Source organism: Podarcis muralis, chromosome 10, assembly GCF_964188315.1.
Source record: "Podarcis muralis chromosome 10, rPodMur119.hap1.1, whole genome shotgun sequence".
Taxonomy (NCBI): Eukaryota; Metazoa; Chordata; class Lepidosauria; order Squamata; family Lacertidae; genus Podarcis; species Podarcis muralis.
Genome location: NC_135664.1, coordinates 59,905,624 through 59,931,571, shown reverse-complemented (window position 1 = coordinate 59,931,571; position 25,948 = coordinate 59,905,624). Strand labels below are relative to the sequence as shown.

The following is a 25,948-nucleotide window of genomic DNA, read 5'->3' as shown; positions in this document are numbered from 1 at the left end:
AGTAACATATGGAGAGCCACAGTTTCCTCCATCCTTGTTATATCTGTTTCACACATAACAGACTTTGGAATTGGTCCAAAACTAACAAAATGAATTTCAATGTAAGGTTCTACACTTAGGCAGGAAGAACCAGCATGCCCTATATAAGATAGGCAAGTAGTCCAGCTTGCTAGCTTTCATTTCTTTTCCTCTCAGCTTTATAAGCTTACAGCCACCTCCATGGAACAGGGGCTTCGAAAGATAGAGCCACAACTATCGTTAGTGAATTCAGACAACATGCCAAACCACAGTTTGCTAAACCCACCTCAAAACACAGTTTGCAAACCCAACCCAAGCCATGGATTCTGATTCTGAGTGTGGGCCAGTTGCAAAACCAGAAGAATCTGCCTTATACCAGGTCAAGACTATTTGTCCATCTAGCCCAATATTGTATACTGCGGTTGATGGGAGGTCTTGCCCATCACCTGCCATCTGATGTTTTTAAGTGGAGATGCCAGGAATTCTACATGCAAAGCATGTTCTCTACCACTGAGCTATGGTGCTTCCCAATTCAACTTGAGCCAGTATGGAAATAAGTTTGCATTAGGCCTGCTTTAGTTGCTAATTTGAAAAATTAAACTTGCATGATGAACCATCAATGCTATTAGAAATATATGGAATCCCCTTTTATTTAGTATTGTCAGCTTTTACAGCTTGTTCATGAGAGTGCCTGAGGCAAGATTTGAAACACACAAACTTCTATGAATAAAAATTAACTTTTTCTACAATCCTTCCCTGTTTCCTCCTTCCTCTCCCTTTTCTATCATAAAAAGCCTAGTGATCCAAACAGAAGTTCTGGGATAACCTTCTAAACACATAACACACAAAGGGGAAAGATCTGCAGGTATTAAGATAGATACATCACAAACTATAGGGAAGGCCCTTCACACGGTGGCACATACAGTGGTACCTCGGGTTAAGTACTTAATTCGTTCCGGAGGTCCGTTCTTAACCTGAAACTGTTCTTAACCTGAAGCACTACTTTAGCTAATGGGACCGCCTGCTGCTGCCGCACCGCCAGAGCACGATTTCTGTTCTCATCCCGAAGCAAAGTTCTTTACCCGAGGTATTATTTCTGGGCTAGCAGAGTCTGTAACTTGAAGCATATGTAACCCGAGGTACCACTGTACTCCTTTTCCTTGCAGCTGCATCCCTTGCTGCCACCATGAAATACAAACACCACTTTCTCACCTCTTTAATGTGCTCTTCTGCAGTAAAGTGTGCAAGGAGCCCTATACATTCAAATCCAGATGCACCCCACCATGAGGCAATGGTTTTATGTTTATAATATACTTCTCCTGCTTCGACATTTCAAAACATCTTGCCAGAAATATCAGCTTCACCTAAAAAAAATGCGACCCAAAACCCACCATAAAACATACAAAAAGAAGAGAAATAAAATCAGCAACATGAGCGAAGCACGTATCAGCCGCAAGTAACCTCTACCTCATCTGCAAACCCCCTGAAATAAAAGTTTTTACAGAATAGCAAGAGATCAAGAGTCAGGGGGCCAAATGAACATCTGGGAAAGAGAATTCCAAAGCCTGGCTTCAGTGGCCCTCCCCTACATACACACCCATCTAACCTGAGAAGAACATATATGAAGCTGCCTCATACTGAGTCAGACCATTCTTAGCTCCATCTAGCTCAGAATTTTCTGGCAATGCTACTGTATGGTTGTGGATGGGGGTCTTTCCCAGTCTTACATATAAATGCCAGGGATTGAACCTGTAACCTTCTGTATGCCAGAGCTATGGCTGAGCCTATGGCCTTTCTGAAAAGGCAGCAGGACACAGAGCTTGGGACTCAGCTGAAGACCCAAGTGAGAAAGTAGGTTTCATATGTGCAAAGGCAGTTCTTAAGGTATCTTCCACCCCAGGTCATGTAAGGTTTCAAATGCACTTGGAATTGGGTTTATGTAAGGTTTATCAGCACTTGGAATTGAGCCCAGAAGCAATTATGGAGCCAGTTAAGTTAGTTTTGGAGTCCACATTCCTCCTATAGACAAGGCTGTTTTGATAACCTGCGCCAGTATCAAAAATACATCCTATGAATTAATACAGCAAAATGAATTAATACAGTGAATTAAAACAACGAAGAAACAGCCATAGATAAAGTTTGTATTGTATCCAGAATATAGCAACTTCCCCGTGTTTCTAGTTTGTCACAAATATGTGTGTGAACAGTCATATAGGTACTGTAGTTAATAGAGTAACACACACACAGTCTTAAGGATATAGATATGCATTATGGTGCAGTATATTTACTTTAAACTCTTTTAATATTTAAAAAAACTCAGAGCAACAATAAAGCAGCATCATAAAAAACGGATGCAAACATAAAAACAGCAAAACAGTGCTAATGGCTTCCACTTCTCATATTCTACTGAGGCTAAAAGGCTCGTGCCTGGGACTAGGCCAGAGGGAGAGAGCTGAACCAGCATAGGGTGGTTGCTAGGCAACTGGCAACATTCATTCTCTAGTACTTCTCCCATGCTTTGTAAACAGGCCTTGTGCTAAACTGGTTTTGGGGAGACAAGAAATAGATAGGATAAGATGGGGCAGAATGTAAAGGTTGCCAAGTATCTGGATATTTTTTTTTTAAATCTGGTGTCTAGAAACTCAACTCATCATTTAAAAGTACAGGCACTAGATTTCAAACTCTGCTTAAAGTAACTAATTGACTCTGCAATCTTACATACATTTAACTGGGAATAAGCCAGATTTAACTCAGTGGAACTTACTTCTGAGTAGACGTACATAGGGCTATGCCGTTAGTATTACAACTGCTGAATGCCCTTCAGAGGGCGAGGGCGCCAGAAGTTGAGACTTTTGACATACCTTTCTCCATCTGGGGTAAGTGACAATGTAAACCAGTGGCATCCATTTTATTCTGTTGAGCATGGCCTCTCATTCTGCAAAGGTTGGTCTGCAGGGGCCAGAGAGGTGTATAGCCACACAGGAGCCAGGATGAATAATACAATTGCTGTCTTCTAGCACAGCGGTGGGCAGAATTATCTACTCGTAGATCTCTGGGTAATTTCAATCCAATCTTACTTCAACAACAAAAATGCTACCCCCTGCTAAATTATACTGGTGAAATGAAGGAACTGTGTTGCAGAAGTGGGGATACTTTTGGGTGGAACGACTTAGGACTCAGTCCAGTTCTATCATCATCACTATCGTTTTATGTTATTAGGAAGTATTTGTCAAAATAAAAGCAATTACTGGAGAAAACATCTCTAAATGTCCAGAATTGATGCTGCTCAGAAATATTAACTTACAGCTCAAACCTCTAATAAGTTCTCTTTTACTAGCATAGCAGACAGACTCATAATAATGAGATACTGGAAAAACTGACTAACAAAATAAAATTGGACAAGGTTTGAAGCACAAAGACTCAAACTGAATGGTACAGCTTTGTTATGTACATGACTCCCCTCGCATTATAAAACCTTCCAGTTAACATAAATTATTTATCACCTTCTATACAAATGGTAGTCTGGAATAAGAACTTATTATGTCATTTGGATGTTATTTTGCACGTATTGCCTATACACCATCTTCTGGACTCAGTCCAGTTCTGGTACTCAAAACAAATTCCTGGGTTCAACATTTTTATTACAGTATTTTTTATTTTAGTGTATATATTTCACATGAGGCTTGGTGGATTTTGGGGTTCAAATAAAAATACAAAGTATATAATGCAAGCCTGACATCAGCCTAGCCCTTACCTAGCAAATAGGGGACTTTATGATAGTCAAACAGAGGATGATGACATAGCAAAGCAGTGCTGCACATAAACCCTCTTCAGATGTTCCTAAAATCTATCCATGTGGTGATGTGTGTGCTTCCCCTCCACACACACCTACTTACACTGAGTGGGAAGAAGAATTTCAGGAGAATTGTAAGTGTATTCAGCTAAATGTGCTTGTTCCTCATTGTGATCAGGAACCCTGTGCCATCAGGATTCCCAATCACAGGGGCACAGTGGGATAGGGCCGCTGCCAGTAGCCCCTTTACCAAGAATGGAGAACTTGTGGCTCTCCAAATGATGTTAGATTACACCTTCCACTATCCCTTACCACTGGGGCTAATGCGAGTTGTAGTACAATGAAATCTGGAAGGCCACAAGTTCTCCTTCCCTGTACTACACAGATAGGCTTCAAGAAAACCCGAATAAGACTTATGTGAAATGCACATGGCATCTCACATGTTCTGACAATCTTGCTCCTGGATGATTCTGTGGGTACCTGAAAATAAAAGTGGTGTTTGTGTACATTAGGGGTTGGGGGACATTTTTCAGCCCAAGTGTTACTTATCCTTCTAGTCAACCTTTTGCAAGTTACATGCCAGTGACTGGTGGAATCAGAAGCAAAAATGGACACAATAATTTTAATTAGACCAGGCAGCTAGACTGGTAACTGGGAGTGGCTGCCGAGACCATATAACACCAGTCCTGAAAGATCTACATTGGCTTCCAGTATATTGTGCTCTCCCAAGCACAATTCAAAGTGTTGGTGTTGACATTTAAAGCCCTAAACAGCCTCGGCCCAGTATAACTGAAGAAGCGTCTCCACCCCCATCGTTCTGCCCGGACACTGAGGTCCAGCTCCAAGGGCCTTCTGGTGGTTCCCTCACTGCGAGATGTGAGGTTACAGGGAACCAGGCAGAGGGCCTTCTTGGTGGTGGCGCCCACCCTGTGGAACGCCCTCCCACCAGATGTCAAGGAAATAAACAACTATATGACTTTTAGAAGACATCTGAAGGCAACCCTGTTTAGGGAAGTTTTTAATGTGTGATATTTTATTCTGTTTTTAATCTGTTGGCAGCTTTCCAGAGTGGCTGGGGAAACCCAGCCAGATGGGCGGGGTATAAACAAACAACAACAACAACAACTTGGCACAGTAGTGTAGTTTTACACACATCAAACACTCTTCTCCATCCAGGCAAACGAGTCATTATGAGAGTTTAACATACCAACCAGGTAAAAACATCCAAGAAAATTAAATGAGTTACAGGTGTGGTCCAGGGCGGGGGGGTGGGGAGAGAATGACTGGAGAAGAGGTGGTAGGCTGGTCAGAGTTCCAAGAGCTATCTCTTTGTATTGTCCCTTCGTTGGGATTTGGCTCAGTTTTTTGAAATCACAAGATGATGAAGGTGACCTTTCTCAACAAAGCTTTGTTGATTTTTATGGAATTCAATATTTTCTGGATGCCTCTGGCAACCTTACAGAATAGAATTGTGCACACTGATATTTACTTAGCTGCTATGTGTTTAAAAAGTACAATGTATTCCTGACATCTATTGACCTTTTTTAAAAAAAAGAATGCCTTATGTATTCTAATTAATCAAGGGATTGGAAGCTTCAATAATGTTTCTGATGTAAATGCAGCCATTGATAGTTTTATTTGGCAGCTGCCCTGATTGAATGCATTAGATTGGACACTCGTTGAAGCCAATGATTTGAAAGCAACATAACTTGACCAGAGTTTATCAGGTTATGATTTAGGAATACATGTGGCTCCTTTGCCAGGTCATTGGTCCCTTTTGCTTAGCACTGCCTCCTCTGACAGCATCTCTTCATGGTCACAGGCAAAAAACTTTCCCATCTCACCTGCTTTCTGATCCTTTAACTGAGGATGCCAGAGATTAACCCTGGAACCATCTCCATTTGAAGCATGTAGTCCTTGTCAGCCATGGTAGAAATTGAAAAATGCTAGCCAGTTACGGAGATGTTTTGAGAGGAAGGAACAGGGGAACAATCATATTGTTAATTGATGATTACAGCCAAGCAATGGATCACCAAGGAAAAATATGGAAGTTCCCTCTAACCCAAAGTATTTGTCCCCATCCCAATGGGTGGAAAGTAGTCAATACCAGAATTGTTTAGCACGGAACTGAACATCCTGACAATTTACTTCCAGCAGAACCTTTTGGGCTTCAAAGTATATGGGAAAATGAGCAGTGCTTGTAAAATATTGGATTCCAGAGGTGGGACTGAGCAGGATGCCCTGTGGTCAGTATTGTGGGGCTTCCGTTCCTGCGCCCAGCAGTACAAGCAAAACAAATAATTCAAAAGAAGGCAATATATGCAAACTAATTGTGTTTGTGTATAGTTTTGCTCAGCATGGTACAAAATGATCGTTTTTTAAAAGCCCTGGTAGGTCTGATGTGGGAAAAGATCTAAGAAAATTCATTTAAGAATTCTCTTAATAGCTTTTCTTGCTTTCCTGTGACCGATCTTCTATCAAACACAGTGGCCTGGTCTGAAGCTGCAAAGATGCGGTTTGACCTGTCCACTTTGCAGTTCTGTGGTTAGTTTCTCTGAGGGCTTGTTTTCTCTCTACTAAGGCTTATCTCAGTGGCTTCCACGTCAGATACCAAATGCTGATTTCTACTTCTGATTCCCCGACTATAATGTATTCCCAGATTCCCAGACTATAATATATTCCCAGATTCCCTGTATAATGGTTAAAAGATTGAGCTGTGAAAAAGAATGTCCCTGGTTCCACCATGCAAGCTGTTACCTTCTCAGATGTAGCCCCTCCATGTCTACAATACATAGATAACACTGGCATATATTATAGATTTGTTGTAAGGATTACAGAGAGAATGGCTAGGGTTAAAAGAAAGAAACACTTCAACCAAGCATGGTCTTATGAGATCTACTTTAAACACCCCCCCCCCCCCTGAAATGCTGAGTTCTGTCAGCTGGAGCCAGACACAAAATAATCACTGAAGGGCAGAGCTAGAAACAAAATGGCAGAGCCAATTACCTACTTACCCACCCCAGACACTGGGGTAATTTGCATATGCAATTGACAATATACTTCTGAGTACAGGTCAGGGATTCTAATTGCCGCCTTTGTGGAGTGGGAAACTTTTTGCTGTGGTTATTGAACAACTGGGAGTCATAAGCTGTTGCTGATCTACAGCAAATTATCCAGTATTCCTCTTCCTACACTGTAGAAAACCATGTAGACTTCATTGTTTTTTTAAACAGCTAATTTTTTTGGGCCATATTGCAAATTGCTTTTGAACCACCCCCCCCCCCTTATTTTCAAAAGCAGTTTATTGTGTTGCACATTCTACTGCTGTTTACAAACAAGTGTAAAGTCTACTTGGTACTGACAAAATTAGCTTCTCTTTTTTTATATATATAAGATATTTATTAAGATTTTTTAAAGTATTACAATAAAAATGAAAAAAATAACAAAAATACAAAATAAAAATAGTTAAAAACACACAGATTTTCCATTGCTTATTTTCCTTTAGCTTGTTTCCCGGACCTCCTCATACCTCCCTTTTTTGTATTCCACTTCAAATTGTTGGTTCAGCAAATCCTTACCATTAGATTTTTACCTATTTATAACCCTTTTTTCATATTCTCTTAAAGCATTACAGCTGGAAACCATTTAATTTCTATCCAACATCATTCTAACATTCATTAATTTTACAATATTTCTGTAGATAGTCTTTGAATTTCTTCCAATCTTCTTCCACCGACTCTTCTCCCTGGTCTCGGATTCTGCCAGTCATTTCTGCCAATCCCATATAGTCATCACCTTCGTCTGCCATTCTTCCAAAGTGGGTAGATCTTGTGTCTTCCAATACTTTGCAATGAGTATTCTTGCTGCTGTTGTAGCGTACATAAAAAAAGTTCTGTCCTTCTTTGGCACCAATTGGCCGACAATGCCCAGAAGGAAGGCCTCTGGTTTCTTCAGGAAGGTATATTTAAATACCTTTTTCATTTCATTATAGATCATTTCCCAGAAAGCCTTAATCCTTGGGCACGTCCACCAAAGGTGAAAGAATGTACCTTCAGTTTCTTTACATTTCCAACATTTATTATCGGGCAAATGATAGATTTTTGCAACCTTGACTGGAGTCATGTACCACCTGTATATCATCTTCATAATATTCTGTCTTAAGGCATTGCATGCATTCATACCTGTGGTCCATAACTGTTCCCAGTCAGCAAACATAATGTTATGTCCAACATCTTGTGCCCATTTAATCATAGCCGATTTCACCGTTTCATCCTGAGTATTCCATTTCAACAGCAAGTTATACATCTTTGACAAAATCTTAGTTTTGGGTTCTAACAGTTCTGTTTCTAATTTTGATTTTTCCACCTGGAAGCCAATTTTCTTGTCCAAATTATATGCCTCCATTATCTGATAATAATGAAGCCAATCTCGCACTTTGTTTTTTAGTTTCTCAAAACTCTGCCGTTTCAGTCTATCTCCCTCTTGTTCCAAAATTTCCCAATATTTCGGCCATTTGGCCTCCATATTGAGCTTTTTCTGGGCGACAAAATTAGCTTCTCAGCCCTTAAGATCCTAGACAAAGTACATGAGGCCTCTAACACAGACGTCCCTAACCTGGCACTCTCCAGCTATTTTGGACTACAACACCCGTCAGCTCCAGCCAGCATAAAGTGTAGTATAAATGCTTATGTATGTGCAGAGTTTCTGCCCATCCTATTCCATGTACCTCACAGAAGCGGTAGTTGCTGAGGAGCTTCCTACCCTCACTGCAGAACCATTGCAAAGGAGGCAACAATCCAGTCAGTCCCGGATTTGTTTTGTCAAAATTGCAATGGGGAATGATGGTTGACTTTATGGGTGGGGGTGGTATTCAGACAAATAGCTGTCAGTTTGCTTAATTTTTTAAAAAGTCACAGAAAATGGAGATTATTTTAGGAACATTCTATACAAGGGAAAAAGCCAAAGGACACGTCAGAGGAGTGATGTTATCTCTGTCCCTGGCATTCCTTCTACCAAGAAGTTGGCTCGGTCAAGGATTGAAGTAAATAAATCTTCTGTCAGCTTTCACAGAACAGCTAAGCGGGCTGCACACTTATGAAAAACAGCTCCTTTTGGTTGATCTGTGTACTGCTCATCGCCAAATGCTTCCAAAACATAAAACTGTTGAGGAATAAAACACTTGTCTATTTAAGGATGTTTACATCTTACAACCAGATTTTTTAAATCGCCATATTAGCACATTTACCCGTAAAATAACGCAGCAGGATAATAGAACTTTTAAGTGACACATCTGTGTGCAATACTGGTACTGTATCTGCTTGACTTTACAGTAATAGTAAATGTGACAATCTATTATTTAACTTCCTTTGGTGGTGGGTGGGTGGGTGGCTGGATGGATAGTGAGGTTGTATACTGAATACTTTTTCATATAAAACTACTAAATACTGTTTTCTCAGTTTGCCTTTGCATCAACCCTGATAGGATGATCGCTGTTGTAACTTGCCCAGAGTGCAAAATTTAGTCACTGGTATAAGACACATATAAATCTGTTTTACAACTAATCAGATTGTTTGGTCCATCTAGGCCAGAGTTGCCCACTCAAACTAGCAGGATCTCTCCCAAGTTATTGGGCCTTTCAGAAATATGTTACAATGATCCTTTTAACTGGACATATAGATTAAAACTGGAATCTTCAGCAAGCACAGCATATGTTCTACCAGTGAGCTATGCCCTTCCCATTAAGTGTGTCACACTTTTTAGCCATAAATATCTTTTGGAATCAACTACACTATTCAGTATTCAAAGATTTATGTAAATCATAACTGGGTTATTTGGTATATGTCTGTTGTGGTAACGGAGCCTGAGTAAGATATAAGTGTCTACTGTGTTGACATCAAAAATCAATTCATATATTATGGGGGGGGGGGAATTAACACACACACAAATAGCCATTTGTTGTTGTTGTTTAGTCGTTTAGTCGTGTCTGACTCTTCGTGACCCCCTGGAGCAGAGCACGCCAGGCACTCCTGTCTTCCACTGCCTCCCACAGTTTGGTCAAACTCATGTTCGTAGCTTCGAGAACACTGTCCAACCATCTCGTCCTCTGTCGTCCCCTTCTCCTTGTGCCCTCCATCTTTCCCAACATCAGGGTCTTTTCCAGGGAGTCTTCTCTTCTCATGAGGTGGCCAAAGTATTGGAGCCTCAGCTTCACGATCTGTCCTTCCAGTGAGCACTTATAATATAAAAAGATCAATGTACAGACTAAGCCATCTTAAACAATCATGTTACCATATTATAGAAATGTGATCCTAACTATAAGTATTTAATTCCAGTTATCAACAGTTAAATTTACCTTTATCATATGAACATTAACAGGACTATTTATCCAGTTTGTTTCTAAAACTAACCTCATTTCTTGCTAACCATTGTTGTGTTATGAATGTCTTAAACTTGAACTAATTATTGCTTCTTCCTGGAATGGTAAAAATACTCCAGTAACTACATATCCTGCCAACAGTCCCCTTTTTATGTGCTCTGGAAACAGGCACATAATTGCAGTGGGGTCATTGCAGTGCAATCCAGTTTTGCCAGGGCCCTAACACTTAACAAAATCTTGTATCGTGTCCTATGCCTGTTGTCTTCCTGCTCTGAATTTTATATTCCTGTTGCTAGAAACATGGAACAGATCACAACAGAAGCAGTTGTTAAAATGTATATGCTAGTGCAAATGTGAACTTGGTCATTATGCAGTCTGTTTTGAAATGTCACATTAATATTAAGCCCCTGAAAATTTGGAGGCAGGAGTTGAGATTCACTGACTTTTTAAATCTTGGTTTTTGCATCACCTTAGTGCTCTTTCATTACCCAAAATTCATTTTGCATTAGCTATGTAAGCCAAGATTGATAGACCACATTTCCAGACTATGCCTCCTGGTTCTATAAGTTTGTCGTTGGGAGATGACAAAACTCGATTTTGGCAGAGTCTAGTTACGGTGGTGTTGGCGATGGTGGTTTTTATCATAGTTATGAGAGGTGGTGGACTCTCCTTTCTTGGAGTTTTTTTAAGCAGAGGTTAGATGACTATCTATCATGTATGATCTAGTTGAGATTCCTGCATAGTAGGGGGTTGGACTAGATGACCCTCATGGTCCCTTATAACTCTGCAGTTCTATGGTTCTATGGTTTTATTATTATTTACCCTTCATAGCTCTGGTCCAAATACCTAAGAAAATGGACAATAAGCTTTAATTGGTCATCTTTTTCATAGTCAGGGTAGTTAATGGATTCACTCAGTGCTCTGTTTAGAGTTGAAAGGGGGATTCTAATCCATGTTAATAAGTGAGAAATGAGGGAAGAAGTGATAGTTCCGTATTTATTAACCCAAACCAATGAGCATAAACATGTATATGTATGCAACAGACTGAGATGGGAGAACAGACTTGTATAACATTTTTGAATGCTCCCCTAGATTTAAAAAATACAGCAACAACAATTGAACTCTAGTAGGAAGAAATGGAGCATAGCAAAGAAAGGGGTTCTTCTTCAGTTTTCTCCTTGGAGGTGGTTGCTCTGCCCAACAGTCTCCTCACTGGGCAACATGTGTAAATTAAGCCTACACCTCTTACGTTGCATTACTTGTCTATATAAGGTAGACATTTAATAACAGTTTTCATGGTCAAATCTCTTATTAGGAGAATCAACCAGAATCAAATTTGGCTCATTGATGGAAACAAATACAATGCTTTCACAGTCCGGATCAATGCTCATAATGCTCTTTCCCCCCTGTTAATTTTTGTTCCCCAGTTCCCAGTGTAAATGGCGTAGAGGAACCCAGTATTGCAAAGAGACTGCGTGGCACACCAGAGCGGATTGAACTGGAGAATTACCGTCTCTCGGTACAACGGGAAGAGGAGTTGGAAGAAGTCCCTGAGGAGACCTTGGCAGAGCACAACCTGAGCAGCGTGCTAGACAAAGGAACAGAAGAGGATGTACCCAGCAGGTTATTTTTCTTTTTTAAAAAGCCTTAATTTATTTAAAAGATGACTTGGCTGCCTTTCTAAAGAATGCCTGTTCAAGGTGGCTTGAAAGAGTAGAAGTTTTAAAAAAGGTCAATAATACAAAAAGGATCAGAGTTTCCCCCTTTAAAACCAATAAGGCTTGTATCAAATGCAGTACAACGCTGAATAAGGATTCTCACATGCGCAACAGGACTTCCTTCTGTCTCCTCCACCTGCATATGCCGTCTGCCCTCTCCAAAACTACTCTGGAGGGTTAGGGGAACCCCCAGAACAGATTTATGGGGTGCAGAGGGGAGAAAGTCCCATTGTGCTAGGGTTGCCATATTTCAAAAAGTGAAAATCTGGACACAAAAGTTGTTGAGCTTTTTCTTTTTCTTCTTTGCCAGAGCTGTTCAGTTTGTTTTTTTGCCAGAGTTTCTGAGCAACTTTTAATGAAATTCGGGAAAATCTGCACTTCCAACATGGGCTGCCATATGTCCAGATTTTCACGGACGTTTCAGCAATTTTCTGCCCAAATGCTGTTTAAGAGAGCCGAATACCGGCTATGTCTGGGAAATTCTGGACGTATGGCAGCCCTACGTTGCGCAAGCAGGAATTCTTGTGCTGATGGGGCACTTAGCACTACATTAGACAGAAGCCAAAACATTCTCAGCCAGCTAGTTAAAATACATTTCACAGTTCTAACAACCACAAGCCAAGCAAAAAGCGCTAAGCAGGAATAGGCCAGTCAGAGAACAGATGACTGTCAAACCTTTTGAAAAACGTGAAGTAAAACTTGCAGTAATACAAAGTGCAATGAAACAGAAGAACAACAAAAAAGTTACTATTGAAATAACAACCATATCCATGCAAAATAATCAGATAAGACAAATTGCATCATAAGCCAGTTTACAGGCCAAAGTGTGCTTGAAGGTGCCTAGTCCTGAGAGATGTGACTGGCTGGGCCTTGTTCTCTCCCCCTCCATCCACTGTGAGTGGAAAAGGAACTTGGGGAATATGATTTTTACCTGAAGGGAAACTTTAGTTTATCATTTTTAAAGGCATTTACAGGTCATCTTTCTGGACAAAGTCCTCTCAAGGTAGAAAAGGGTTAAGCAGCTACACCTCACTTTTCTTCCACTTGAACACAGCTTGCACTAGAATCCTTTCTGATTTAAAAGAAATATTTTAGAAGAAAGAACCTGAATTCCACTTTTTTTGTAATTTGAGCATGTGTTCTGCACGTTGACAGGGAGTTGCATACTATTTTTAAGTGACAGTAAACATAAAACCGATTTTTTCCTTCTTCCAACAAAGCAAAGCCAACATTCCTCCTTAAGGGCCTAGCTATCTGTCAGGCAACGTACTAAAATAAAAAGCTGTTTTTAAAAAATAATTCTTAACACAAATGTTAGGAAAAACACATTCTTAGGAGTTGAGAAAATCACAATGAACATTTCTTTGTCTAGATAAAATTCCCAAAAGGATTATGCATTTCTGAAGTTTGCCCATAATTTCACTTAACGGCCTTGTTTTAAAAAGTCATGAAAAACCTGTTCCCACATCTTTTGTGAAAATAGATGGCTAAGCAACAAATGGAAGGTTTCGCAGTTTGTGTGAATAAAGACAGAATCCCACTGTTATTCCCACAAGTAACAATATTTTCCCCAGGAACAAACAACAAAAAAAAAGAGATAAATTTAGAGTATACTTTTGCTGCTACAGTTCTAAGTGAAATGAGTTGGAGATATGTACCTCCTAATCTTTTCAAATATTTTTTGTACTGGAGAATTTCCTGCTGGATTTTGTCCAATAAAAATGGATAGGGGGAAAGGGTAAAACATATGACAAAGAAAAGAAGGGTGAATTCCTGTTGATTTAGCCTCCAGGAGAGGAGGAGCTTGCTTTTCTAAGAGGAATATGTAACAGGCCTATAAAGATTAAATGTTGTTTTCTTCTTCTAATGGGATCATTCCTCAGTAAGGCGTGTGCTGAAATGAAAGAGGCTGTCATTCCATTGATGCTGATTGTGTCTGAGTGGGGGGGCCACTAGTTACCTTCCTCTCATGACTGGCTCTTTTTGACTTTGGAATAAGGGACCACAGAGACCTCAAATTAGCTGCAAACTGAGAGTGGGAAATAAAACCCCTCAACAATTGACATGTAGGTTGTGTTTCAGTGCTAAACTTTGATTCAATTCTGTTTTGAATGACCCCATTCTGTCATAGTCAAGAGCAGGGGTGGGGAACATGTGGTAGTGGTTGTGGAAAAGTGGCCTTGTGGACTCCCTAGCAGGCCAAGATTGGTCTATGGGCTGAAAGTTGTCCACTCCTGGGATAGATGGACAAATATTCTGACCTGGTTTGAGGCAGTTTGTTTTGTTTTGTTGGCTATGATTATTTTAAAACAGTCATCTGCTTGTACGCACGGGGCGGGGGGGAACCCTGTTGAAGTATCATCTACTAACTTTCCTGATTTTCCTCTGCAGTAGTTCAGAATCTGAGATGGAAGAAGAAGAGGAGGAGGAAGAAGAACAGCCACAGCAGCCCACTTCTGACCTGGGTGGTGTGCCTTGGAAAGAGGCTGTGCGGATACATGCCATGCTGAAGGGCAAGAGTGAGGAAGAGCTGGACACAGAGAAGAATCATGACAATGAAGCAGAGGAGGAAGAGGAAGAAGAAGAAGAGGAGGAGGAGGAGGGGGAAGAAGAGGAAGAAGTCTCTAGTGAAGGTTAGTAGATAGTTTTAATTGCTTCTCATGATACGGATTTGGATATGCATATTAATTTTATTTTTTCAATGCTATTCAATTTATGTCTTGCCATTGATCCTGAAGGAGCCCAGGCTGGCATATTGATCACAGATTGCCATCATACAGAATAGATAATCAAATATAAAGTGCATCTGCCATTTCTTTGGAAAACTTGGAAGTCAGTGCAAAGACTGCAAACCTGCTGGAGACTCATGTTTACGGACTACTGGGAAGTCCCATGAAAAATCTTTAGAAGAAGTATTTGGGCCCAAGGTGGTGGTCTTGATCAAGTTGGCAGTTATTAAAATTGTATTTTCTCTAACCTATCTTGCTCTCTTTCTCTCTCTCTCTGGTTTTCATCTCTGTAACACTGTTCCAGGTTTTCATTTTTCAGTCTGCAAATTTACGTCTGGGAATCAACATAGAATTGGAAGGAACCCCAAGGGTCATCCGGCCCAAGCCCCTGCAATGCAGGAATTTCAGCTAGATCATACATGACAGATTGCCATCCAACCTCTGTTTAAGCACCTCCAAGGAATAACAGTCCACCACCTCTTGTGAGAGTCTATTCCACTGTCGAACAGCTCTTAACTGTCAGAAAGATCTTCCTGATGTTTAGTCAAAACCTCCTTTCTTGTAACTTGAATCCATTGGTTCAGGTCCTATCCTCCTGAGGAGAAGAAAACAAGCTTGCTCCATCCTCCATGTGACAGCCCTTTAGATATTTGAAGATGGTTATCGTATCTCCTCTCAGTCTCTCCTTAGCAAGCTAAACATACCACATTTCCTCAATCATTCCTTATAAGACTTGGTTTCCAGACCCTTGATCACCTTAGTCACCATTTTCTGCACACGTTCCAACTTGTCATTATCCTCCTTAAATTGTGGTGCCTAGAACTGGGCACAGTATTTCAGGTGTGGTCTGACCAAAGCAGAATAGAGCAAGACTAGTGACTTCCCTTGATCGGGACACTGTGCTTCTGTTGATGCAGCCGAGAATAGAAGTAGCTTTCTTCCTTTTTTGCTGCTGCATGTTGACTCCTACGAAACTTGTGGTCTACTAAAACCCCTAGATCCTTTTCGCATGTACTATTTGCAATCCAGGTGTCGCCCATCTTACATTTGTGCACCTGGATCTTCCTGCCCAGGTGTAGAACTTTACATTTGTCACTACTGAAATTCATTTTGTTAGTTATGGCCCAGGTCTGCAATCTGTTGAGGTCATCTGGAATCCCCATTCTGTCTTCTGCAGCATTGGCTGCCCCTCCCAGTTTTGAGTCATCTGCAAATTAGATGAGTATCCCCTCCATACCTACATCCAAGTCATTCATAAAGATATTGAACAACGCTGGGCCCAAGACAGAACCTTGCAGCATCCCAGTTGTCACGCGTTGCATTCAGGCTTAAAAGTTATAATTTGAGGAGCCGGTTCAACAGGCAGGTACTCCTCCATAACAAAAGGCTTGGGGAAGAGCCAAAGCTTAATTGTACAATGCACGTTTTGCATGCAAAAACACCCTGGGCTCAATCCCCGGCAGTTTTGAGTTGGACTGGGTGAGACCTGACTGAAACCCTGGAGAGCTACCATCAGACAATGTAGGCTATACTGATCTAGATGGATAAATGCTCTATAGGTAGCTTTTTATGATCCTACATGATGGCAGCTGGGTGAGCTCAAAGGTCCATTGCCAGGGTTAGGGAAGTAATGAAAGATTGATTTGCCTGCAGGCCAAGGAAGTAGTTCAGTAGCAGGGTGAAGAGGCAAGTCAGGGCTGGAACTGTGATTCAGTAAATAGGTTAAGTGAAAAGTTTGGCATGTTTCTGTGGCTGTTGGTGATGAAATGTTCAGAGGCTGTATTTATTTGGCTTGGATGTGTTTGCATAGGTTTAGAGTCTATCACAGCTCAGAACTAGGAGCCAGCAGCAAAGGCCTGTGAATAGCAGAAAGGTTGGACAAAGCTTTGCTTCCAGATCAGAAGGACCCCTGCTTTTAGTTATATAGGGGTCTGCACTTGGATCAAAAATTGGATTCCCCCCCCCCTCCTCAGCTCCTTTATGACTGCTTAAGACATGGATTAATTGGGGGTGGAAAACCACATGTCTGAACTAGGGATTACCACCTAAGGTAGTTGGGAAATCAAGAGTGAGTCACAAAAAGTGTTATGTGTAGATACTCATGCTTGCATCTAATGGCAACAGTTCTGCATTAACTGCTTAAGGAAGTATCAGTTACAGATCAGAACAGGCAGGTGTCTCAGTTATTGAAAGGTTTGGGAACCATAAATCTGCATAATATTCAGTCTTCAGGGATTTATAGGGTGTTGGCATTTTAAATTACTTTTGAGGATTGTTTGTAGAAATAGAAAGCCTTGCTGCTCAAGTCACTTTTTTGTCGTGGTGGCTAGTACCTGATCAGTTTCATCAGACATATATCTTTGGGGGGTGGGGCTCTTCCAAATGAGGACTTCAGCTTTCAAAATGGGCCTCGTTTGCCAGAGAACTGACACATCTCTTGCAGCACCTGTTTAAGAACAAAGTGGCTTTTCAGTAAAGGCCATTGATGAGTTAAAGACAACAGAGATCAAGGCAGCTTCAATTGTGCTATTAAACAGACCAAGGAACTTGCTGTTGGAGTTATCACTACAAAATATTTCTGCACCTGAATATTGTAAAGTTGCATCTTGGAGACAGATAATCCGGCACCTTCTGCTTCAAGCAGGTTTACAAATGTGAAGTTCTCAGAATTCCTTTACCACCAGCTCACTTAAATTTGCACATCAGAAAGAAATTTAGTTGATGAATGCCTTGGAACAGAAGAGCATTTTCAAGCATGATGTTTTCCCTCTGAACAGATATTGCTTTTTGGCAAGGAAATTACTTGCAACCCTAAATACAGCTGTGATTAATTTATATATACCTATCATGAAGAAGGAAAGAGTTTTTTGCAACAGGCACACACAACAAAGTAGACAGGTGTTCATCATATGGGGTGGTGTTCCTACACATTGCATTTAATTCTGTACACGTAAGTGAAATCTGTGTAAGGTTTCTTATAGGTGAAGCAGTCCTGAACCTTTCTGGATTTCCCTAAAACACCCCTGTGTTCTTTCTGATTCTCTGTCCTTCTCTTTTTCTTTGTTCTGCTCTAATTTCTGTATCAATGCTATTTGTTGATGTGTGACTCCCCCTGCTGTAGAGGGAGAGTATTACCCTTGGGAGAGAGAACTTCAGCAAGGCCTCTGGCTTCAACGTCTCTCAAATGAAGAGGACACGGGTACATTTAAAGGTACCCTCACATTGTCATCACCTCCCCTAAAGGGGGGGGGCATTTTACAAAGAGCAGGCTTCACATGAAGCAACATATTTTTTTTTAAGTTGTTTCACCAAATTAGTTGTAATTGAGAATTACTGTCAACTTCCAGATAAGGAGCGAACAAAACCTGTAAATTTACAGCTCAAATTCTGTTTGTTTGCTTTCTTGCATCAAATACAACATCTGTGTGTCTGATTAAAGACTTCTGTGATCAAAGAGAGGAAGCCTCTGCCCATCTTCTGTTCCCATTTCTGTTTTGATTCTTTGGGAAGAGAGGTCAAGCCTGTGAAGGGTGCTGAGATGCCTACTTTATCTCATGAACCATATTTCTTTTGTTCCTTTTTTGCAGAATGCATGATACACTGAAACAAAAAGCTTCAGTGCTTTATATGCAGTTTCAGTTATTATTCTACAAATCAGATAAAGGACACAGGAGTAATGACTGTTAACAAGGCCAATTAGCTGCCCTCAGATAAACATCTGTATCACACACACACAAATTCCCATCAGAGAAATGTTCATTTTAAGGTCTCTTAACTGGCCAAGTGAAATTGGGAATGGTGAAATGCATTCAGAATAAGAAGGTACAGTTTGGGATGATAGGGTGAGGCCTGCTCTTTGGAAGCCTTGCTAGGTTTCTATAAATTTCCCTTCTACTCTCAATTCTTGCTGGTTGAAACTCACCCTTCTAACTCCTAATGCTGTGTGATGTGGTATAAACACTAACTCTACTTACCCAAGGACTTGCATCAAGGGGACTTGACAGCACGAGGTGCCATGTGGCCACCAGGATTCATCACTCACTTCTGAATAGCATTTTTCCTTCCACAGTTCAGTTTTTTAACTCAATTTGTGTCAAATTAGAAAGGTATTAATTAAAAATAGGACAGTCATGTTACTTTTTGAAATGCTTTTGTCTAGAAAAGAAGGGGGAACACAGAAGTCACTTTTTATATATAAATCATTCTGTAATGTCATCTTCCTGGGTTTTCTTAGTATTAAGCAAAGAATGCTAAAAAGTACAGGTTTGTGTACTTTTGTATGAACATGGATATCCAGTTACTAACAGACTGTGACTTTTTCCTATAATAATACTTAAACGGAAAACTTAGAGATGGTGAATTCTTGATTAATAATATGCACCATTGAACCATTTTTGGCATGGAGTGGAATTTCCAAACTGCAGTCCTGTCTGTGCATGTGTGGGAGAGGGCGAGTGAGTCTGGAGGGGAGCATATGCATGCATGATGCTGAATTTTACCTGTCTTCTTTTGCCAGCTGATCTCCGCAAGTAACTTCTTTCATTTTTCCCTCCCTTTCCCTGCATTTCTTTCCTATTGTGTGTGCTCCTTTTCCTTCCCTCTCTTTTTCCTCCCTTTTATCCCTTGCCACTCCATCAACATGATCCACCATTGGCCTCTTGTCTGCTAGCTGGAAACCTGAGGCTGCAGCAGATAGTAAATCCGATTGATCCACTGGAGATCTTGGCAGATGTGCATTGGACACACATCCGTCAGAAAGAGGAGGAGGAAAAACTGGGCCCTACTTCTAAGTCCTCCACCTCCAGAGGTAAACGTGTCTGCTGCGTTGACCCCTTCCATCACAAGGACATTTGTTCCCTATTGGTGTATCTCCAGAAAGGCCAACTCTCAAATGTCTTAATGTCACTTTTAGCAATGTTCATTTCAGGTTGTTGCTTACAAAGGCCATCAAAAGGGAATCTTCCAGGCTTGCATCCCTGGTTACATTTACGTTCTGATGCTCTCCTACTTAAAAGGATCTAATTGGAGCAGGAGAAAGATCTGAATGCAGGACTTGATAGACCCTTGGCATGGTTTAGCAGGAAGTCTTAGCGGAATTTTATTTAACTCTGAAAACAAATTGTTATTCTTTGTGTCCACAACTTAGAGCTGTGTGGATTTCAAATTTTGTCTAAAAGCAAGAAGTGCCAATTTTCTTAAGATAGTACAATGTCAGCTCCTTTTGTGACAATACAGTTGGTATCTGATACGGTTTTGCTTAACATTAGGTAGGAAGGAGAAGATTTAAGTAACCCTACTAGGTGCTAAGTGCCCTACTAGGCTCCGGGTACAGAGGAGGATATGAGAGCAGGAACTGTCTTGGTTTCCTCTTTCAACCAGCTTCAATACGAGCAGAAGTGTCTTAATCTTAAAGTGGATGGAAGATAAGAAAGGTGATTCCACCCTTGCTGAGGCTGAGTGGAAGAGAGGCTCATGGCACTCCCTGCTGTGTCTTACTTTCCCCTGTGCTTAACAAGGATATCATAGCCAGAGATGGTCCTCTCTCTGAGAAGCTTGTTCAAGGAAGTTTTGGCACCTAGGCTTAGGAAGTGGCTTTTAACGAGCCTGAAAATATGCCATGGAATGGTGAAAAAGTATGGGAACAGGTTCGCAATGATGGATGTCTGCTAGTATGCCTATGTGGGGTATAGTGGAAGGCAGTCCTTTGAGCAGGCCTTTAAGTGTTCTGGGCTTCCTAAAGCAGACAGAAGCAGTTCTACACTAGTGAGAGCTTGTGGTGACGGCTAATGCAAGACAGAAATGTGAAAGCAAGTAAGTCCCTAAATACCAGGAGCAGAGAAGTGTAGAAAGTTACATAGAAAGGCCAATCCATTTTTTTAAAAAAAAACATCAGTACTGTGGAGACCTCAGTTGGAATTTGGGATCCAGACTAGAGTAACAAGAACGATAAATGGCCTAGAAGCTAAATTATGTCTGGCGAATCTGAAAGAGTTGAGTATATTCATTGTGAAGAGGAAAGTTTTACTTTTGCATTTATTTAAATATATTTATATCTACTGCATGACTGAGAAATGTTTGAAGAAGAATAGAGAATGCAGTGCTAAATAATTAGGTTTTAAGAAGGTTACTCTTTCTTAAACGTTAGGGGAAATTCCCAAAGTATAAGACAAATATTGCCTATGACAGTTCTGGATTCTTCTTCCTTGGATAATTCTTTTAAAAGCTGAAACTGAATGCTTTTAAGTATCTTGCCTGTAGCTAAAGGGGTGTTGCTCAATGCTCCTTATTCTATGCAGGATTTGCGGGGAAATCCATACAAAGCATTCTCTGTGGGCCTCGTTAACCAGAAAAAAGCAGGGCGTGGAAACTTGAAAATTCTCTTGCATTGCCTCTGACTTTCTGTGCAAAGCAAACCTGTCGCTGTTGAGATAGTGGGCCCTTTCCTATGCTCAGAGCTCCCAGGAAATGCCTGCCTTTGTCATTGCCTGGAGCTGATGTTTGTTATGTCATTCCAGGTCTGTGTTGCTAAGGTACTTCCCATAAAGTAATTACTTTGCACAATAACTGTGCAGCTTGTTACTTTCCTCTTGCAGTGGGTTCCAGACTTCTCTCTAGGTAATTCTTCAGCTGCAGGGATTCATCATGTGCCTAGTATTCAGAGAGCAGCATGTTTCTGCTACAAAGCTGTCAGGATCTGTAGTCCGTTTAGGTTCAGTTTTGGTTATATTCTCCAAATGATTTGCAGTGTCTCGTCTTCCCTCTAATATAGAACTAACTTTTAATGGATGTTCTGTGTTTGATAAATATTGAAAATAAATTCTAAGTAGAGCAGGTCATGTGGACACTCTTTGCAAGAGAAAGGTTATCTTTTCACTCTCTACACATTTCAGTTGTCAGGAAATGCCTAATCTTCAATCTCTGGCTGCATAATTTTCCCAGCCAGAATTCTCCTGTTTTTGGAAGCCTCACATAGGTGCTGTTAGTCTTCAGCCATGCCTTTCATCATCCAACTGCATATTCGATCTGTCTGTCTCAGGAAGTCTCAAACTTTTTTTATAGCAAACCTCTTTAGGTCAAGGGAATTGTTCTTTCCTGGTTCTAAAGTTACAGGGCCAAAACTGAGAAGGCCCAGTCCCAAACACTGAGAGCTTATTTCTCAAAGTAAAATAAAATTAAAAATTGAACTTGGAATGCCAGTAAATCTCAGGACCTAGGAAATTTTATAACCGAAGTAGATGTTTGTTTTTGCTTTATTCCACATGAGTGTGTTACATAAACTTTCACTGGTGACTTAGAATCTCAATCTGTGTGCCCTTCTTGGAATCTTCTGAGTTTTCTTTCCTCTTATCCTATTCACCATCTTGATTTTTATAAACTGTAAGCTGCTTTTACTGTCCACAGATTAATTTAGTAGAAAAGTACTCTTCCTTGTCACATAAATAACAAATACAAGAGAATGGTGAAAAGAGACTAGGGCTTGCTTAAGGAGTACCGTACAGAAGATGGTAAATTAGACATAAAGTCACTCCTTTGTATTGTCTACAGTTCTACAGGAAAGGCTTTGTCAGGTGTGAGAAGTAAGAACCTGATGACTTTGAAGAGCTATTAGGAAATTGGGAACAGCACTCTGGGTAATGCAGGCATCAAAGGAGTCTGTAACAGATGAGCTTGGCAGAAGACACAGAGAACTGAAGAGCCTTTGGTGTGAGGACACTCTTCTAAACCCAACAGTTAGGCATACATAAACCCAATGAAATCCTTGAGTTTAAGTAAGCCTAACTCTGTGCTGGACTTAGGCCATTGAGTGCCTGACTGCACCTGGCACCCTCTAGGTGTGTTCAGCTACAAGTCACACAAACACTGGCCGTTTGCCACTGTGATGGAGCTGGTGGGAGTGGTAATCCAAAATATTTGAAGGCACCAGTTTGGGAAAAGTTGATACAGCACTTCACACACTTTAATGCATTAAATGCGTGGGAATTGAAGAATCAGTTCAATCATCCAAAGGGAGGCGGGGACATAATACAGATAGGGATACGTTTTGCAGGACTGTTGTGATTTGAATGAAAAGAAATGGCCCGCAGTAGTCTAAGTGAGGCTTGATTGATCCAGAGCTCGGACAAGGATTCATCTGCAATCAGAAACGAACATTTTTGCACCACCTCTCCTTGCAGGTGGGTAGCAATAACCACTGCAGCAATTACTCATGCTTCAAGGATTCATGCTTCATCTTTCTCCCCCCACCCCCCGCCTTTTGGAGTGGGGGACAACGACTTTTGAGTCTGGTCTTCCCTGTGTTTGGTGTCTCCTTGGTCTGTCTGCACTTCTTGAAGTTTCCCTCCCTTGATGTTTCCGTTTCAGATGTTTTCACTTTCAAAGTGTTTGTTTCGTTGCTTTGAAATTTATTATTATTTTATTTTATTTTAATTCAGCATCGGACCTTCCCTCCATACGCCACGAGGCAGTGCAGGCGTGGCTGGAAGCAGTCCCAGGAGGTAGTTTTGCTGATGTTCTGTTTTACAGCTCACAAGTAACCCTGCCCGCCACTGCTGGTGCTCCCACCTGCCCGGAATTTTAGTGTTCCAGCTGCTGGCCCTTTTTTAACCATGGAGCTATCTGTGCCTTTGGTGCTACTGCATGCTGGGTTGGGGAGGAAGGAGAAGGGAGGAGGCTGCATGTCTCACTGAGATGGTTAATTCTTGCATGAACTAGGCTTCCACGTTAACCTCTCCCAAGGCAGGCCAAACAAAAAAGAGGCCCATGTGTATTATGAAGGAACTGCAGCTGTTGTTGAGGAGGAAACGGATTTTTCATTTGTGCAGTAGGAAATTAGGACCAATTTAAATCTAACGTTTCTTGTACGTGGCACTTCAAAGAAGCTATGCAGATCCCTCTATGTTTTGAAGGTTGTTTTATGCAAATAATAATAATAAGGCCATTTATATAGAAATATATAGCATTATACAGCAAATGGTTCAAGTTACTTCACATTTTTCTATCATTAATCTTTTTCTCATTAATCCTGTAAAACAGGTTAAGATTATTCCCGCATTGTAGATGTCAGCTCATTTTAAGAGATGATACCTTGCCTTGTAGCTTCCTCTGAATTCATAGCAGAGGTGACATTTGGATTAGAGACATTTTCTTCACAGCCACTATGCTACAATAGCCCATGTGCATATGGCAGACATGAGCAGTGTGTAGTCCCAGGCACCTGGCTGGAAAATATCACAGCAACTTGGAAGCATCATGTTTACAGCGGCCCCTAGTTGTGAATTTCTAAGTTCTTCTAAGAGAGACCTGTGCACCACCTGAATTTGGCATCATTTCAAAGAGGAGAAAACGCTTTAACAAACCAAAGCTTGTTGTAACCCTAAAATCTGAGAGAGAGGTGGAATATGTTAGCTGTTCTTGCCAGACCATCTTCTGGATCAGGGGTAGCCAACATGGCACTCTCCAGATGTTGCCGCCATTTAGCATGCTGTCTGGGACTGAAGGAAGCTGCAGTCTAAAACATCTGGAAAATTTCCTACTCCCTCCCTGCACTTATTATTCAGAATAACCCCTGTCACTGAGGGCATTTTAGGAAAGAAGAACCAGGTTTTTACAAGCTAGAAACTTGATTTTGCATTATAGAAAAGTGATTACTTGAGATTTGGCACCTGAGTTTTGCATGAATGTAGTTAGTGCATTTCTAAAACCTTTTGCTTCTGACAGCAGAGCTTACAGGACGGCTGCATACCGCCTTACCCAGTTGTGGCTGCTGACCAACTTGGACAAAATGTTGGCTCCATTCGTTTCTGGCTACAGTAGTGCATAGCTCACAAATTTTGGTGTGACAGCTTTTATCCCTTTGCACTTCATCTTTAACTGCCTAGTGTGTGTAAATGCATACTTGTACAATAACTGTGAATAGGTACGTGTCTCCACCACACCAATATATGTTTGCACCAACGTGTTCCCAATCTGTACCTCCATTAAACATGTCACTGACTTCTGAGGTCTTTATTTTTATTCTGTGAATCAGCCTAAGGTTATTCTGTGAACCGCCCTTAGACCTCCGGGCATGGCGGTATATAAATTCAATAAATAAATAAAATAAATATATATTGATAATATTAACAGGGCAGCCATGGGAAATTGCATGATAGCTTGGGCAATTACAAAATTTCATTTTTTAAAAAGGATGTTCCAAAATGTTGCATCACTTAGCGCCAATTCTTTTAGTCTCTGAGATGCTATATTCCAGTTTACCCAACCAGTGCTTGCTTTGGATAGTTGCACAGACCAGCCAAAGTCTGGTAAACGTATGCCAAATATGACTGTGCTTTGAAACTACTGCTTTGCAAGACAAAATGCACCCAACAGAAAACAAATCTGGTGTCATAGACTTTCAGATTATGATCTAAGAGGTCGCCTAGGCAATTTCAGGGCAGAGATGGGTAAAGTGAACCAATTAAAAGTATCTGTGAGCTAAGCTATATGATCAGTAGTGTAATATAGTGCAACTCAAGGTTGGCTTTACCATTTCAAATGCAAATAGGTTTGAATGCTTCCATGTTTTGTTTAGGGTTTTTTTTTAAAAAAAATGTTCTATATAGTTTTCTCTCTGACATGCTAGGTTTAATATGCAAAGTGTGGTTTTATGGGGGCAGCATACAAACATACAGCACACCTCACTTTTAACTAGTGGTATAGTTCAGCAGCGTCTGCATCACATGATATTACTGTTTCTGGCGCTTAGATCTTCATACACAAAAGTGGACTTCTGAAGAGACCACAGTACAACTTAGAACTTGAACTTACATGGATCTGTTTTCTCCCCTACCCCCGTTTCTTTATGTATCATATTTATTCTAGCCCTGTGTGAGGAGAACGACTATGAAGATGAGGCAGGCACCGAGCCTGCAGAAGCTATTGAAGATGGGGACACAGGTGCAGAGTTGGATGATGGTATGGGACCATGAACTCCCTAGTGTGTCGTCAGACATAGTTTCTGTAGTACAAAGTCATGTCTCAAACGGGTGCAGTGGTGGTATTTTGTGCAAGACTTAGCAAACCCCAAAACATTTGAGCTCAGTGCATGTGCTGTTTTAGCAGTGTGTGAATGTGTGTGGAGACAGTTGTAATTACAATTGTAATGTTTTGTTCATTTGAGGATTAGCGGTGCTCAAGAAAGCTTCTGAGATGAGTGGAGAGAACCTATTGCTATCAATATTGACCTAGAGCTAGCCATATGCTAAATGGGTATACAAAAGTAATAAAGGTTATGTTAATTATTCAGAGAATGTGCCAAGTCCTTGGCCAGCAGATT

General features: G+C 40.8%; 1 protein-coding gene across 21 annotated transcripts in view; it reads left to right on the top strand.

Annotated features, from left to right (window-relative positions):
• Positions 1 to 25,948, top strand: part of MICAL3 (microtubule associated monooxygenase, calponin and LIM domain containing 3) — a 181,789-nt gene that overhangs the window by 116,839 nt on the left and 39,002 nt on the right. For 14 of the 21 annotated variants that reach the window (XM_077935201.1, XM_077935210.1, XM_077935203.1 and 11 more), the window contains 6 exons: positions 11,615 to 11,810; positions 14,297 to 14,538; positions 17,756 to 17,845; positions 19,304 to 19,441; positions 23,067 to 23,129; positions 25,495 to 25,587. In XM_077935201.1, the coding sequence (XP_077791327.1) occupies positions 11,615 to 11,810; positions 14,297 to 14,538; positions 17,756 to 17,845; positions 19,304 to 19,441; positions 23,067 to 23,129; positions 25,495 to 25,587 (822 nt within the window). The remainder of the gene's footprint in view (positions 1 to 11,614; positions 11,811 to 14,296; positions 14,539 to 17,755; positions 17,846 to 19,303; positions 19,442 to 23,066; positions 23,130 to 25,494; positions 25,588 to 25,948) is intronic. The other 7 variants (XM_077935209.1, XM_077935218.1, XM_077935219.1 and 4 more) reach the window with 5 other exon arrangements.